This window comes from Zalophus californianus, chromosome 13 (genome assembly GCF_009762305.2).
Source record: "Zalophus californianus isolate mZalCal1 chromosome 13, mZalCal1.pri.v2, whole genome shotgun sequence".
NCBI classification, from domain to species: Eukaryota; Metazoa; Chordata; class Mammalia; order Carnivora; family Otariidae; genus Zalophus; species Zalophus californianus.
In genome coordinates, this window is record NC_045607.1 from 62,497,378 (window position 1) to 62,511,146 (window position 13,769).

General features: G+C 37.8%; 1 protein-coding gene across 13 annotated transcripts in view; it reads right to left on the reverse strand.

The window, feature by feature from the left end:
- KDM4C (lysine demethylase 4C) overlaps window positions 1–13,769 on the reverse strand; it is a 567,234-nt gene that overhangs the window by 438,474 nt on the left and 114,991 nt on the right. For all 13 annotated transcript variants that reach the window (XR_003523671.2, XM_027615394.2, XM_027615392.2 and 10 more), the window contains one exon: window positions 4,421–4,535. Coding sequence is in view for 12 of the 13 variants with exons in the window: in XM_027615394.2 (XP_027471195.1) it covers window positions 4,421–4,535 (115 nt within the window). In the remaining variant the exon portion in view is untranslated. The remainder of the gene's footprint in view (window positions 1–4,420; window positions 4,536–13,769) is intronic.

The window sequence follows — 13,769 nt, forward strand, 5'->3', positions numbered from 1 at the left end:
GAAACCAGAGAGACAGCACAAAATAAACCATCAGTTCAGGGGAAATTTGTGGTTGACAACAACCTAGTTTCACACATTTCTACAACTATGAGATTAACTATACACAACTGCTTCCTTAAAACTGGTATGGAAGATAAGAAGAGCACCTGGCAGGCCCTCAACTAGCCTAGGAACTTCGGAAATAAAGGGTCGCATGTATAAAATGCCAATGTTATTTACTATGCCTTACCCATTCCAATGGAAATCCCACAGAAGTGGTTTAAGACAAGGTCCCATGGTCTGTAAGGAAGCCTAACTGTTAATGGCACTCATTATCCCAAATATAAGGAACCATAACATGTTAAACTTGAAAACAGATTTTGTTATTGGGGCACCTGGGTGGCGTAGTCAGTTGAGCCTCTGACTCTTGGTTTGAGCTCAGGTAATGATCTCAGGGTCCTGAGATCAAACCCTGCATTGGGCTCTATGCTCAGCACAGAGTCGGCTTGGAACTCTCTCTCTCCCTCCCTCTGTGTCTCTCTCTCAAATAAATCTTTTTAAAAAAATAGATTTGTTATCACTAAAGAATAAATCAATAAGAATACACTAACATTGAAATACCAAAAAAATATAGCAATAATCTGGGGCACCTGGGTGGCTCAGTCGGTTAAGCATCTGCCTTCAGCTCAGGTCATGATCTCAGGATTCTGGGATCGAGCCCCAAGTCTGAGTAGGGAGACTGCTTCTCCCTCTCCCTTTGCCCCTCCCCCCACTGCTCGTGCTCTCTCTTTCTCAATAAATAAAATCTTTAAAATATACATATATAGCAACAATCTAATACAAGACACAATTTGGCAATCTAAACATGGCGGGAACTAGAATACACTAAAGAATCCTCTAAAGAGCCATATTAGAAAATGTTTCTCAAGCCAAAAACTGTTAAAATCTCCTTGGCTCTTTGAGGAAACATACTAACATGCAAATACATGCATACACATACATACGGATTCACGTAAAATGAAAAGCCAAAGGAAATCTTAAAGAGGTTGTTTCTGTTTGGTAAGCTTATGAGTAATTTTTATTTTCTTCTTCATATTTTTCTATATTTTTTCAATTTTCTACATGAGTATATACTATCTTAATAAATAATAAATTCTCAACGTAGAATTTACTTATATTAATGAAAACCCAGAAGGAGAATGGGGAATGTTTTCTCTTTTTTTAACTTTAATATTCCAAACATATACATATTTAAAATGTCATGTATCTATCATCTAGCTTCAATTACCAATATTTTTCCAACCTTCTTTCAACTATATCCAATCATCTTATTTTCTATAGTATTTTAAAAGCAAATCCCAACCCCATGTCACTTAACCTGCATATATTTAAATGTGTATCTTTAATTAATAAATATATATATGTGTTGTGTATGTGTATATATATATACACAGACATATACAGTCACCATGCCATCATTACATCTAGTAGAACAATAATTCCACAGTATCATCTAATATCTAGTCCATATTCAAAAATAAGAATGGTCCTTTGGGCACCTGGGTGGATCAGTCGATTAAGTGTCTGCCTTCAGCTCAGGTCATGATCCCGGGGTCTTGGGATGGAGTCCTGCATGGGGCTCCCTGTTCAGCCAGGAGTCTGCTTCTCCCTCTGCCTCTCCCCCCTGCTCGTGTGCACGTTCTCTCTCTCTCTCTCTCTCTCTCTCTCTCTCGCACGCGCGCGCACGCGCACGCGCGCGCAAAAATAAAAAATAAAATCTTTAAGGAAAAAAAAAAGAAAAAATGGTCCTTTCAATTTAGAAACCCATCTAGGGGCACCTGGGTGGCAGAGTCGGTTAAGCATCCAACTCTTGGTTTCAGCTAAGGTCATGATCTCAGGGTCATGAGGTGGAGCCCCCATGTTAGGCACCATGCTCAGCACAGAGTCTGCTTAAGTTTCTCTCTCCCTCTCCCTATGCCCCTCCCCACTCCTCTCTAAAATAAATCTTTAAAAAAAAAGGGGGGGTGCCTGGATGGCTCAGTCGGTTAAGCAACTGCCTTCGGCTCAGATCATGATTTCAGGGTCCTTGGATCAAGCCCCGCATCGGGTTCCCTGCTCAGCAGGAGGTCTGCTTCTCCCTCTCCCACTCCCCCTGCTTGTGTTCCCTCTCTTGCTGTCTCTCTCTCTGTCAAATAAATAAATAAAATCTTTAAAAAAAAATCCATCTAGAAAATTTTAAATTGTGCCACTACCTCATACCCAGAATGCATAAAGAACTATAAATCAGTAAGAAAAGCAAGACACAAAAGAAAAATATTCAAAAGGCTTAAAAATGCACCTCAATAAAAGAGAAAATCCGAACAGCCAATGAACATAAGGAAAAAAATCATAATGCAACTTAAAACCACAAGTTACTACTACAAACACCCAACAAAATGGCTAAATGGAAAAGAATGACAATACCAAGTATTAGGTAGGATGTCGAGCAATAGGAACTCAAAAACACTACTATAAGAAGGTACAAACTGGAAAATAGTTTTCTTCTAAAGCTAACCATACGCATACCCTATAACCACTACTAGGTGTACATCCAATGTAAACACATGCTTCCATGCCCAGGAAAACGTGCTGAACATTCATGAAAGTTTTGCACATAAAAGCCAAAACTAGAAGCAATCAACATGACCATTAGCAGCAAAACAATAAATGCACTGTGGAACATTTATACAATAGAATAACATACAGTAAAGAAAATGAATGAACTATAGCTACAGTGCCAAAAAAGCTTATAAATGTTTATAATGCATGAAAGAAGCCAGACATAAAAGAATACACACTGAATGATTCTCCTAGTTATATAAAATTCAGAAACAGAATATAATGAACTACATCTTTAAAGAAAAAAAGTATATGACTGCCATAAAGTCAGAATAGTGACTATCTTTGGAGAAAAAAGGGAAGACCATGATCAGTGAAGAAGGTGTGCAGGGGAACTCTTGAAGTCAGTGATGGTACACAGGTGTTCACCTTGCAATGATTTATGAAGCTTTAAGTTATGTTTTATGCACTTTCCTAGCTTTCAAAACATAGAAAGTTTAAAAATACTATAATAATAGATTCAGGCAAATATTATCAATGGATGTAAATTCACTAGATGAAAGGCTGCTGGAATACAGGATATTCATCTAGTCTCTAAGCATCACCCTATAAATCTCTTACTAATTATAAAGAGAAATCCTTGACTAGATCCTTCAGATGAGGGAAAAAATTTATATATATATATTTTTTTTTGGCAAAATTAGTATCCCATGAATATGATCTATATATTAAATGATATACTAATGTTAAATTGCCTTGTTATTAAAACACATAATAATTAAAGGAGAACTGTCATAATGTCTGCAACTTACTTTCAAATGTTATAGCAGATAGAAACACAGAGAAAGAGAGAAAGAGAGACAATGGCAGAGCAATGGAAAAACAAAGGAAATGAGGCAAATATTAACAACTGGAGAATCTAGGTGAAGAGTATTCAAGTGTTCACCCCACTACTTTAACCTTTCAGTATGTAAGACATTTCCCAAAATAAAACCATGAGAGAGGGAATAAAAGGTTTCAAAAAGGAAGAACAGCAATAGCAACAAAAGACAGAGTTTACACGTATTAGGAGGAGACAAAAAGGACTGGATTATTTCCAGTATATTATAGTCTCATGAAAAATAACTGGAAAGATTGTAATAACATGTACTTTTTAAAAAAGAGAAAAATCAGGGCACCTGGGTGGCTCAGTTGGTTGAGCGTAGGACTCCTGATTTTGGCTCAGGTCATGATCTCAGGTCCTGAGATATAGATCCCACAGCCCATAGGCTCCATGCTCAGCAGGGAGTCCACTTGGGATTGATTCCCTCTCTCCCTCTCCCTCTGCCCCTCCCCACACGCATGCATGTGCACACTCTCTAAAATAAATCAATCTTTTTTTAAAATAAATAAATAAGAAAATCTTTCACAATTTGTGGAAAACAGGAGACTAAGCCTGTTCAAATATAACTTTTTTAAATGACTAGGGGAAAACTACTAGAAGAACGCATATTAAAATACTGTTTTTTGCCTTAAAGTGGTAGTATTATGGATAATATTTCTTGTTTCCCAAATATCTTTATAATGTGTTTTGCTTAAAAAAATTTTGGTGTAATTTAAATATTAGCCAGATAACCACATAATATATTACTGTCAAACAATTTCAGGTATTTGTACCATTCGCTAGTTTCAATCTGAAAAATACCAGCCACAGAAATCCTACTGATATGTCTTGATTTCCCCTTATCCTATGAGGAATTATGGATCACACACAGCATAACAAAGGACTACTTCTCAAGTGCCTAAAACGGTAACAAAAATAGGAAATCTGCCCTTTACAAAACCCATTACAGTATAAATATACCTCATCATATATGCTCCCATTAATGTCTGCGCCATAAATAGGTGCCACAAAAGTTAAGTTCTTCCAGTACTTGCGCTCCAAATCTTCATAATCCAAGTATCTTGGAGTACAGTATCTGCAAAAGGTAAATGAAAAGAGTACAAACCAATACGATGATACAAGATTTTCCCCACCCATATCACTTAAATTACTTTCTAAACAAAATTTTATCAAAATGAAAACAATGCAGCAACTCATGTTGTCAAATCTAACAAGTAAATATACAAATGTATTTACCATGGATCTCTGGATATTCTGAATATTCCTAAATAACTCTAAATAATAACTTCATATATTTTACTAAGGAAAATACTCTCATGAAAGTATCAAATATAGAAGCAGAAGAGTTAAAAACTCATTATTTTATCTTTCAAATTATTTTCTAAAATCTTTAACCAATTATTCTATACTAGTAAATTTACAGACTTACATGAAAAAGATAAAACATCTATAGAAAAATTGACAAAAAATAATTTCACTAAAAGTCCCGGAAAGCAAAACCAAAATAAGATACTTTGCAACCATTAGATTGGCAAATGCTTAATATATTAATGGTAGGAAAGAATGAGACCTCTCTCACATAGCTGGAGTGAAAGTATAAAGTAATACAAACTTTCCAGAGCATAATTTTTTACACATATCAAAACCTTTAAAAAATGTGTATCTTCAACCCTAAAATCCAACTCTGGAAATTCATTCTAACAATGCAGAGGCACATACAATGATACATGACCTGGGATGTTGCTCCAGTATTAACTGAAAACTCAAACTAATGTCATCCAACAACAAGGGCTAAGTTAAATAAAATACAGAATACAAAATAAGGTAATCTATGTATTGATATTAATATTTTTCCACAATGAACTAAGTAGGTTATAGAATGGTGAATATACTATGATAATATTTATGTAAAAAATATCTATAACTGTACTCAAAAGGCCAAAAAGAAATATATACCATATTATTAATATTAATGGTTATCTTTCACATTGGAATTATAGAAAAGCACAGACTTCTCTGTATTATTTGGACTGTGAACAAATAATTTTATATTAATACACACACACAAAAAAACAGTATTTCTACATGAAAAAAGAAATCAAAACAAGAAAGTAATGAAACAGGTTTTTTAGCAGTAAAAAAAAGTGTTTAGTAGCAGCAGCAATCCCCATAAAGCCCACTGACATTTTATTATAGATTTAATAACTGTAGAACAATCAAAATCAATACCCACTATACTGAGACCCCAAACTAGTTACCCAAGCAGTAAGCAAGAACACCAAACAAATTAACAACTGTATTTGAAATATAGAATAATTTCCTAATTTACCCAAAATATTAGAATCTCAACAGTGCTGTGAATTGTGTAAGACTGTTGAATCACAGACCTGTACCTCTGAAACAAATAATACATTATATGTTAAAAAAAAAAAAAAAGAAGATAGCAGGAAGGGAAGAATGAAAGGGGGGGAATTGGAGGGGGAGATGAACCATGAGAGACTATGGACTCTGAGAAACAAACTGAGGGTTCTAGAGGGGAGGGGGGTGGGGGGATGGGTTAGCCTGGTGATGGGTATTAAAGAGGGCACGTACTGCATGGAGCACTGGGTGTTATACGCAAACAAGGAATAATGGAACACTACATCAAAAACTAATGATGTAATGTATGGTGATTAACATAATAAAAAAATAATATAAATAAATAAATAAATAAAAAGAGTTAAAAAAAAAATCTCAACAGGACCAGCCAAAAATAAAAAGGATGGGCATGAAAGCATCATTAACTCCACTGTATTCCACCACTTCGATTAGTAGTTTCCAACAGTAATAAGAATTCTAGGCAAGCTAACCAGAGGTCATACTCTAGTGATAAAGGTAACAGACATACTGTTTATTATGCCTTACAGAGAAATTTGTTGTATTTTTGAATACTAAAGTCCTAACCTGTGTTTCACTATATGAGACCCAAAGAATCTATCACTATATACTACTGAATCATGATCAGTTTTAACTACCTATAACTCTAAAAAAGAAACATATGGTTCAGTATTGGCTACTGAGGTTAAATTCTAAAATCTGTGAATATATTATTTGTTGACTGAATGAATAATGATTCTAAACTTGAAAAAAAAAAAGTGACCAGTTCACTCGGTTCGTGCCCAATTCTAATGAAACCTGGCTACAGATTCCATCCCTAATAGATTGTCAGTCACAGCTGTCCCAGGGTGCCTGGGTAGCTCAGTCGTTAAGCGTCTGCCTTCGGCTCAGGTCATGATCCCAGGGCCCTGGGATCGAGCCCTGCATCCGGCTCCCTGCTCAGCGGGAGGCCTGCTTCTCCCTCTCCCACTCCCCCTGATTGTGTTCCCTCTCTCATTGTGTTTCTCTCTGTCAAATAAATAAAATCTTAAAAAAAAAAAAATCACAGCTGTCCCACAAATCCAGTATCAATTTGCTCAAAAGCAATCCAACCATTCCTTTTTCCCAGAACCTTTTATTCACTGTATTACAATTGTTAAGAGATGAGTCTCCAGGACCAGCCTGCCTAGAGCTTTGAATCCAGGCTTTGCCATGTATAACCTATGTAATCCTGGGCAAGGGACTGAATTTCTCTGGACCTCAGTTATTCCTCTATAAAACAGGGATAATAACAGTTGGATTACTGTGAGAACTCCATTACATAATTATGTAAAGCACATAGCTCCATGCCTAGAAGAAAGTATAGATCAGTAATGTAAGTGATACAAGAGAATATTTAAAGTTTTATAGTAGAACTATATTGGAGGTCTCTAGATTTTCTTTGAACTAAGTTGTTATTAACCAAATGAACATGTTATCCTGTCTAGTGTTTACACCAAGTTACATTATGCACTGTGCACCTATGCAAGGGCATATACTGAATGAAGGAAAACAGATGAGCAAAAAAAAAACAGGAGAATGCCTCCTGCCTCCCATGAAAATTAACTCCATCTTAGGACCATCCTATAACCATTATGAACACTATTTGACCCGAGTACAGCTGTAAGTGAACAAGCAAGAACCTTGGATTGAGGCTTAGAAACCCAGTTCACGGACATTCAAAATAAATTTCCCACATGGAATTGGCAGAGGAAATATAAAAAGAATTTTCAAAGGTATTTTTTTCCTAGGAATCTTCATTTTATTTTTTTCTCTCCAAATTTTTATTTAAATTCTAGTCAGTCTACATATAGAGTAATATTGGGTTCAGAAGTAGAATTCAGTGATTCAACACTTACATACAACACCCAGTGCTCATCATAACAAATGCTCTCCTTAACACCCATCACCCATCTAGCCCATCCCCCACCCATCTCCCTCCATCAACCCCCTCAGTTTGTTCTCTATCATAAAGAGTCTCTTATGGTTTGCTTCCCTCTTTTTTTTCCCCTTCCCATATGTTCATCTGTTTTGTTTCCTAAATTCTACATAAGAGTGAAATCATATGGTATTTGTCTTTCTCTGACCAACTTATTTCACCTAGCATAATACACTCTAGCTCCATCCACATCATTGTGAATGACAAGACTTTTTTGATGGCTGAGTAATATTCCATCATATGTATGTATGTGCGTATATATATGTATGCTTTCGAAAAATAAATAAAAGCTGAAAAAAAAAGTAGAAAAATTTATAAAGAAAAAAAAAGTTGGGTAAATGTGCTTCCACAATCTTGTTTCACTAGCATTACACTAATAAGTGGCTAAAAGAGTTCTTAAAGTGTTTGAATGCAAACCAGTCCAGCCTATGATAAAAGTTTCACATTCTCAATAAATGAGATCTAAAACAATGAGGCTTTACTAATGCCTATCAAAAATTCAAAACAAGGGACTCACATGAAATATAAAACTTCTGGGGTGAGTCCAAGATGGCAGAGGAGTAGGAGACCTAAATTTCGTCTGGTCTGAGGAATTCAGCTAGATAGCTCCCAAACCATTCTGAACACCTATGAACTCAACTGGAGACAAAAGAAAAGAATAGCAGCAATTCTATGAACAGAAAAGCGACCACTTTCTGCAAGGTAGGATGTGCGGAGAAGAAAATCTGAGGCAATATAAGGGAAGATAGATAGCAGGGGGGAGGGAGCCTCCCTCAGCCGGCTACTGGCAAGTGATAGAGCAGCGGAGCACAAAACTGGAACTTGTAGAAGTCCACTCTGGTGAGGGACGTCACTCTGGTGGCTAACCAGGGGGTGGAACCCTTCCTGGGACAGTGGGTCTCAGGACCCTCAGGGTCACAGGAAAACTGGGGGTGCCTGAGTACAGCACAGCTCCCAGGTATCGGAGCAGGGAAGCCAGCTGCAAAGAGAGAGCCAAGGAGTGGGCTCTCAGCTCAGGGCTGCCATAAAGTATGATCTTCAGCATAGTCAGGCCCTGGGGCCCAACAAGTGGCAAAACCAGGAAGACTCCCCTTCCTCCCCGGGGAGGAGTGGCACGGGAGTGTGCTGCAGGAATCTGCTGGGTTTGGAGACTCCAAATGAGGCCCTGTGCCAAAGATATAAATGCTTGGACACAGGCTAGGTGAGCAAAGAGTGCAGACAGAGACCACAGGACAGGAATGATTGACTGCTTTTCTCTGAGCACTCACTGAGAAGTAGGGCCCCAAGCTCTCTGCCCCTCTAGGGCCAGAGACTGGGAGGCTGCCATTTTCATTCTCATACTCCAAAGCTGTGCAGAAAGCCTCAGGGAACAAAAGCTACAGACAGCAAACCAAAGCAGACTTCTTAGCCTGGCCCCTAGCAAGGATAGTGCAATTCCACCTGGGGCAAAGACATTCGAGAATCAATGCAACAGGCCCCTCGTTTACGGAACAATGAGAACTGCAAAACTCCAGCACTAGGAGAATACAGCACATAGAATTCATGGCTTTTTCCCCATGATTCTTTAGTTTTTCAACTGCAATTTTTTTAATTTTCTTTATTTTTTTTAATTTTTCTCCTTTCTTCTTTCAACCAACTTCATATCAAATCCTTTTTAAAATCCTTTTTAATTTTCATTATTATAGTCATATTCCATCCCTTCATTGTATTTAACCTTATTTTTTTGAGTGCGTATATATACATATATATATACACACACATATATATATACAAGTTTTTCTTTAAAATTATGGGATGCAGTTTCTTCTAAAGGACCAAAACATGCCCTAAATCTAGTGTATGGCTCTATTCTATTCACCTGCCTAATCACATTCTCTCTTTTTTTTCTTCTTTCTTTTTTCAAACAACGTATCAATTACTTTTTCAAAATCTTTTTTTAATTTCCATTTTTAGAGTTGTATGCCACCTCTTCCTTGTATTTAACCTTATTTTTGTATATATATAACTTTTTCTTTCTTTAAAACTTTGGGATGCAACAACTGTTCAAAATCTTTGGGATGCAGCAAAGGCAGTCCTAAGTGGGAAGTATATAGCAATACAAGCCTTTCTCAAGAAACAAGAAAGGTCTCAAATACACAACCTAACCCTACACCTAAAGGAGCTAGAGAAAGAACAGCAAATAAAGCCTAAACCCAGCAGGAGAAGAGAAATAATAAAGATCAGAGCAGAAAGCAATGAAATAGAAACCAAAAGAACAGTAGAACAGATCAATGAAACTAGGAGCTGGTTCTCTGAATTAACAAGATTGATAAACCCCTGGCCAGATATACCAAAAAGAAAAGAGAAAGGATCCAAATAAATAAAATCATGAATGAAAGAGGAGAGATCACAACCAACACCAAAGAAATACAAACAATAATAAGAACATATTATGAGCAACTATATGCCAGCAAATTAGACAATCTGGAAGAAATGATGTATTCCTAGAGACTTGTAAACTACCAAAACTGAACTAGGAAGAAATAGAAAACATGAACAGGCCCATAACCAGGAAGGAAATTGAAGCAGTCATCAAAAATCTCCCAACAAACAAGAGCCCAGGGCCAGATGGCTTTGCAGGAGACTTCTACAAAATATTTAAAGAGGAATTAATACCTATTCTTCTGAAACTGTTCCAAAAAATAGAAATGGAAGGAAAACCTCCACTCATTCTATGAGGCCAGCATTACTTTGATCCCAAAACCAGACAAAGATCCCATCAAAAAGGAGAACTACAGACCAATATCCTTGATGAACATGGATGCAAAAATTCCCACCAAAATACTAGCCAGTAAGATCCAACAGTACATTAAAAGGATTATTCATCACGACCAAGTGGGATTTATTCCTGTGCTGCAAGGTTGTTTCAACACCCGCAAATCAATCAATGTGATACACAACACTAATAAAAGAAAGGACAAGAATCATATGATCCTCTCAATAGCGCAGAAAAAGCACTTGAAAAAGTACAGCAACCGTTCATGACTAAAATTCTTCACAGTGTAGGGACAGAGGGTATATACCTCAATATCATAAAAGCCATCTATGAAAAACCCACAGGAAATATTCTTAATGGGGAAAAACTGAGAGCTTTTCCCCTAAGGTCAGGAACACAGCAGGGATGTCCACTATCACCACTGCTGTTCAACACAGTACTAGAAGTCCTAGCCTCAGCAATCAGACAACAAAAAGAAATAAAAGGCATCCAAATCGGCAAAGAAGTGCAATTCTCACTCCTTGCAGATGATATGATACTTTATGTGGAAAACCCAAAAGACTCCACCCCAAAAACTGCTAGAACTCATATAGGAATTCAGTAAAGTGGCAGGATATAAAATCAATGCACAGAAATCAGTGGCATTTCTATACACCAACAACAAGACAGAAGAAAGAGAAATTAAGGAGTCAATCCCATTTACAATTGCACCCAAAACCATAAGAACCTAGGAATAAATCTAACCAAAGAGGCAAAAAATCTGTACTCAGAAAATTATAGAATACTCCTAAAAGAAATTGAGGAAGACACAAAGAAATGGAAAAACGTTCCATGCTTATGGACTGGAAGAACAAATATTGTGAAAATGTCTACGATATCTAGAGCAATCTACACATTCAATGCAATCCCTATCAAAATACCATCAACTTTTTTCACAGAAATGGAACAAATAATCCTAAAATTTGTATGGAACCAGAAGAGACCCCGAATAGCCAGAGGAATACTGAAAAAGAAAAGCAAAGCTGGTGGCATCACAATTCCAGACTTCAAGCTCTTTTACAAAGCTGTAATCATCAAGACACAAAACAGACACATAGATCAATGGAACAGAGAACTCAGAAATGGACCCTCAATTCTATGGTCAACTAATCTTCGACAAAGCAGGAAAGAATGTCCAGTGGAAAAAAGACAGTCTCTTCAACAAATGGCGCTGGGAAAATTGGACAGCCACATGCAGCAGAATGAAACTGGACCATTTCCTTACACCATACACAAAAATAGACTCAAAATGGATGAAAGACCTCAATGTGAGACGGAAATCCATCAAAATCTTAGAGAAGAACACAGGCAGTAACCTCTTCGACCTCACCCACAGCAACTTCTTCCTAGACACATCGCCAAAGGCAAGGGAAGCAAGGGCAAAAGTGAACTATTGGGACTTCAAGATAAAAAAGCTTTTGCACAGCAAAAGAAACAGTCAACAAAACCAAAAGACCACCGGAGAGAATGGGAGAAGATATTTGCAAATGACATATCAGATAAAGGGCTAGTATCCAAAATCTATAAAGAACTTATCAAACTTAACACCCAAGGAACAAATAATCCAGTCAAGAAATGGGCAGAAGACATGAACAGAATTTCTTCAAAGAAGACATCCAAATGGCCAACAGACACATGAAAAAGTGCTCAACATCACTCGGCATTAGGGAAATCCAAATCAAAACCTCAACAAAATACTACCTCACACCAGTCAGAAGGGCTAAAATTAACAAGTCAGGAAATGACAGATGTTGGCAAGGATGCAGAGAAAGGGGAACCCTCCTACACTGTTGGTGGGAATGCAAGCTGGTGCAGCCACTCTGGAAAACAGGATGGAGGTTCCTCAAAAAGTTGAAAATAGAGCTACCCTATGACCCAGTAATTTCACTATTGGGTATTTACCCCAAAGATACAAATGCAGTGATCCGAAGGGGCACGTGTACCCCAATGTCTATAGCAGCAATGTCCATAATAGCCAAACTATGGAAAGAGCCCATATGTCCATCAACAGTTAAATGGATAAGGAAGATGTAGTATATTTATACAATGGAATATTACACAGCCATCATAAAATCTTGCCATTTACAATGATGTGGTTGGAACTAGAGGATAAGCAAAATAAGTCAATCGGAGAAAGACAATCATCATATGATCTCACTAATAGATATGTGGAATTTGAGAAACAAGGCAAAGGATCATAGGGAAAGGTAGGGAAAAATGAAACAAGACAAAAGCAGAGAGGGAGACAAACCATAAGAGACTCTCAGGAAACAAACTGAGGGTTGCTGGAGTGGAGGGGGGTGAGAGGGATGGGGTGGTTCAGTGATGGACACTGGGGAGGGTATGTGTTGTGGGGAGCACTGTGTATTGTGTAAGACTGATGAATCACAGACCTGTACCCCTGAAACAAATAATACATTATATGTTAATAATAAAAAAAAAAGCCTTTTCTGTGCTACCCAGGGAAGGGTCCATATGGCGTTGTTTTGCATTCCTTTCGTAAATTAAAAGGAAACTTTCCCAATGTGCAGAGCCCTTGATGTCCTGCAAATGAAGGAGGAGAATGCCCTCAGATTCCTTGCAGCAGGAACCCACTTAGGTGGCACTAACCTTGACTTCCAAATGGAACAGTACATCTACAAAAAGAAAAGTGATGGTATCTACATCATAAATCTGAAGAGAATGTGGGAGAAACTTCTGCTGGCAGCTTGTGCCATTGTTGCCACTGAAAACCCAGCTGATGTCAGTGTCACATCGTCCAGGAACAGTGGCCAGAGAGCTGTGCTGAAATTTGCTACTGCTCCTGGAGCTACTCCTATTGCCGGCCACTTCACTCCTGGAACCTTCACTAACCAGATCCAGGCAGCCTTCTGAGAGCCGAGACTTCTGGCGGTTACTGATCCCAGGGCTGATCACCAGCCTCTTACAGAGGGGTCTTATGTTAACCTGCCTACCACTGCTCTGTGTAACACAGACTCTCCTCTGCACTATGTGGACATTGCCATCTCTTGCAACAATAAGGGAGCTCACTCAGTGGGTGTGATGTGGTGGGTGCTGGCCTGGGAAGTTCTGCATATGTGTGGCACCATTTCCTGTGAACACCCACGGGAGGTCATGCCTGATTTCTATTTCTACGGAGATCCTGAAGAGATTGAAAAGGAAGAGCAAGCTGCTGCTGAAAA